This window comes from Austrofundulus limnaeus, unplaced genomic scaffold (assembly GCF_001266775.1).
Source record: "Austrofundulus limnaeus strain Quisiro unplaced genomic scaffold, Austrofundulus_limnaeus-1.0 Scaffold810, whole genome shotgun sequence".
Classification (NCBI taxonomy): domain Eukaryota; kingdom Metazoa; phylum Chordata; class Actinopteri; order Cyprinodontiformes; family Rivulidae; genus Austrofundulus; species Austrofundulus limnaeus.
Genome location: NW_013953212.1, coordinates 30,703 through 34,273, shown reverse-complemented (window position 1 = coordinate 34,273; position 3,571 = coordinate 30,703). Strand labels below are relative to the sequence as shown.

The 3,571-nt window shown below is 41.4% G+C and overlaps 1 protein-coding gene across 1 annotated transcript in view; it reads left to right on the top strand.

Moving 5' to 3' along the window:
* The window catches only part of LOC106532679 (nectin-1), a gene marked incomplete in the record, with an annotated part of 94,703 nt that overhangs the window by 80,432 nt on the left and 10,700 nt on the right, over positions 1–3,571 (top strand). Inside the window, 1 exon segment of the mRNA XM_014028809.1 lies at positions 1,934–2,035. Within this exon segment, the coding sequence (XP_013884263.1) occupies positions 1,934–2,035 (102 nt within the window).

The following is a 3,571-nucleotide window of genomic DNA, read 5'->3' as shown; positions in this document are numbered from 1 at the left end:
ATATATATATATATATATATTAACTGGGAATGTGCAGCTGACAGAGCGTGGTGAGGGTGCAGTTGAGCATTTAGATGATGTGGGAAAAAACGATTTGATGGGTACTTAAGACTGGAGCAGTGCCATGGTTAACCAGTTTCTCTCAGGAGATGATGGCAGCATTTCAATCCTTTTTACTTTTTCTCATATTTAAAGTGTTTTCTCCAAATTTTCCACAATCTACATTAATATATAGATTGTAGAGAGTGTTGCAGGGCTTTTTATCAAGCATAAACAAGACCTTAACTGTGTGGCAACTAAACTAATAACGATACCACCCCCACATGTACGCAGAGCCCTAATGCACAGAACTCAGTCATCAGAACAGGGGGTACAGAGGGGGTGGGTGGGGGCTCGTTGGTGGGCCCAATGGATAGCCCTTCATTAAAGCCAAATAAATAAATAAATGAATAAATAAATAAATAAAAATCTGATGCTACTTTGTTAAATAGTTTTTGAGTTATAAGCATTTTGTATGTCCAGACACCCCACTTTTCAGATCGAGCCCCCTCCCCAATAATGGGGTCAATTGTAAAACCGTTGGCTAGAGCAGAGGTTCTCAAACTGGGGCCCCAGGACCCCCAGGAGTCTGCGAGAGGTATCTTGGGGCTCCTTCAAAAATTTCACCAAATTGTTCATTTGTTTTTTATTTTTTAATGCACGGAGAACAAAGAACTAATAAAAACAAACATAATAAACTTAATAAAAATATATATTCCCATGGCATTTGGGGTTGAAATGACTTTTAGTCTTTTAAAACAACATGGGGTTTATGAGGGGGTCCCTGTTGCCCTTGTAAGGGGTCCCCAGACCCAAATAGCTTGAGAACCCCTGGGCTAGAGATGTAGATCATGTGAAGATTAGGCACGTCTACAGTTGACCAAAAATCTTGAAAATAAATAAAATAAAAATAAATAAACAAAACAAAAACTGCAGGGGTGGGGCATAAATATAAAGGATTGTGTGTAAGCATCCTCACCAAATCTAATGTTCTCCAATGTCATTTTTAAAGTTAGACATTAAAAAAAAAACAAAGACCAGTATATTTCATAGACTTAAAGCCACATTTTTTACTTAAAGCAAATAATCTGTTGAACAAGTTTAGTGTTTGTTTTAAAGCATTTTTTTGTATTAAAGCTTTCCGCGTCCATGAGTTCTGGACAACAGTTTGGTTTTTAATCTCACAGACTGTTTGTCCAAAACACTGATAAAAAAAAATGATCCTTTCTGAGGGATTTTTGTTTTTGCAAGAATCCAAATTCCAACACAATTTTGGTTTGATAAAAATATCTGAATAAACGCCAACATGACTCATTATAAGATTGATTCCAAGTTTGTGCTGTTATTAAAAGTTCTTTTTATGTTCTGTTGTTTTCATGGTACAAAGAAAATCCTTGTTTGTTCTGAATTATGTTAGATTTAAAACATGTCATCTACATTTGAAAAAAATAAACTGTTGACCAAGCTCCAACTAATGTGTGACAAATCTAACTTTTAATCAAATTTCCTCTTTAAGTGTGAAAAAACACCTCTTTTGCGAATGTTGTGAAGCTTTCTTCCAGCTTTGCTGCAGCGTTCCCGCTCTGCGGTTTCAGAAGTTTGCATCATGTGTCTGTGTGATGTGGGGCTGATTAATTGGACAAAATAACGCCGGTGTTCATAAAGAGTTCAACGTTGGCAGTCAAAGTTTAAACTGCAGTCAAGATGTAGTCAGATGTCAGATTAATGATGTCAGTTTCTGCTCATTAGCTCCAAAAGAAAATAAAACTAACGTGAGCTAAAAGAAATCAAAAACACTTAACATGATGTTTTGATTTGTCGTTTCTTTGAACCGACGCCCGCAACAAAAAACGTAGCGGTTTCCACGCTGAGCTCTTTGTGCTTCTTCTTGCAGGTGGTTCATCTCGACAAGGAGGAGGAGATGCAGAAGCTTCCTCTTCAGCCTCCCTATTATGACATGGCCCCCTCCGAGTCGACCCCTTTCACCGATAAGCCGGTGAGTGGCGGCGCATCGAGCAGCTTCATGCCATGAAAAGGTCGCCTCGGCTGTTTTGTTCGGCCACTTGTAATTGTTGCTACGAGCTTCAGGTATTATTACGCTCAGGAGTGTCAGCTGTCATGAAGTCAGGGATGTTTTTTTTTAATATTTGCTTCCCAGCGGTTGAGCCGACCAGTAAATCCCCAGGCTGCTTTGTCTGAGCTCCTCACCTTATCTTCAGCCGTGCCTCTCGTCTTCTGTTGGCTGGCCAGCGTTTTCTCTTCCTGCCTTTTGTCCTGACCCCAAACCCCTCCCTCGGCTCTGCCTCACCTCCTCTTCATCCCGTGTAATCCACTGTAATTACTCGTGGCTTTGCCTTGCAAACTGAGTTCGGTGCTGCGGTCTGGAGTGCATCGCTGCCACGACCAGTTAACTGTTGATCATGAAGTGTTTGTCTTTGCTGCCTCTGCTAACTGTTAGCCTCTGTCTGCGGCACAGATGCTTAAACATGCAGCAGTGATTATTTGCTTTGGCTGCAGTCGTTGTTTTTATAAAACATAGATGAATGTATTGTCTTGTGTGTGCTGCGCGAACAAAATCCTTCCAGCTGTGTCTCTGGTCAACACTTCTGAAGCAATCATCTTCAATCCAACGAGACTTAAAGTAGAATCTCACAGAGCTGCAACTGCTGGGGACTTGCTGAACAATGATCGTCAGAGAGTCTCTAGACTGCGTCTCACACTTTGTGGGCGTCTCAGCTCTCTTACTTGAGACGCAGAGGCTCGTAGAATCATAGATTTCATAATGAATGTTTTCCAAAATCTTGCATGTTGCTTTTTTTGTATTTTTGTCCCAGTGTTGTGTTATGATATCTGCACAGGAGCTTAGAAAAACTGTCCATCTAACAAAGTATTTTTCATCTTATGTCCACTGTTTTGAGTATAATAGAGCAGAATGCAAGATTATTTATCCTTTTTACCTTGGACATTTTCCCTTAGTTCAAGAATTGTATCAAGTGCAATTGTTCTTATTCCATTGGTAGATTGTTTCACTTGTCTGAAGAGCATCATATTTCTTAAATTAAGTGAAAAATAATCTGCCATAAGATAAAAAATAAAAGACTATATATATATATATTCAGGGGTCCTGGAGAGGAGGGTCTGTCCGATAGTCGAGCCACGGATTCAGGAAGAGCAGTGCGGTTTTCGTCCTGGTCGTGGAACACTGGACCAGCTCTCAGTTCATCTAACCGGTCTACATGTGTTTTGTGGACTTGGAGAAGGCGTTCGACCGTGTCCCAAGGGGGGCCTTGTGGGGGATTCTCCAGGAGTATGGGGTACCGGGCCATTTGATACGGGCTGTCAGGTCCTTGTACGACCGGTATCAGAGTCTGGTCCGCATTGCCGGCAGTAAGTCGGGCTCGTTTCCGGTGAGAGTTGGACTCCGCCAAGGCTGCCCTTTGTCACCGATTCTGTTCATTACTTTCATGGACAGAATTTCTAGGCGCAGCCGAGGTGTTGAGGGGATCCGTTTAGGTGTTGAGGGGATCCATTG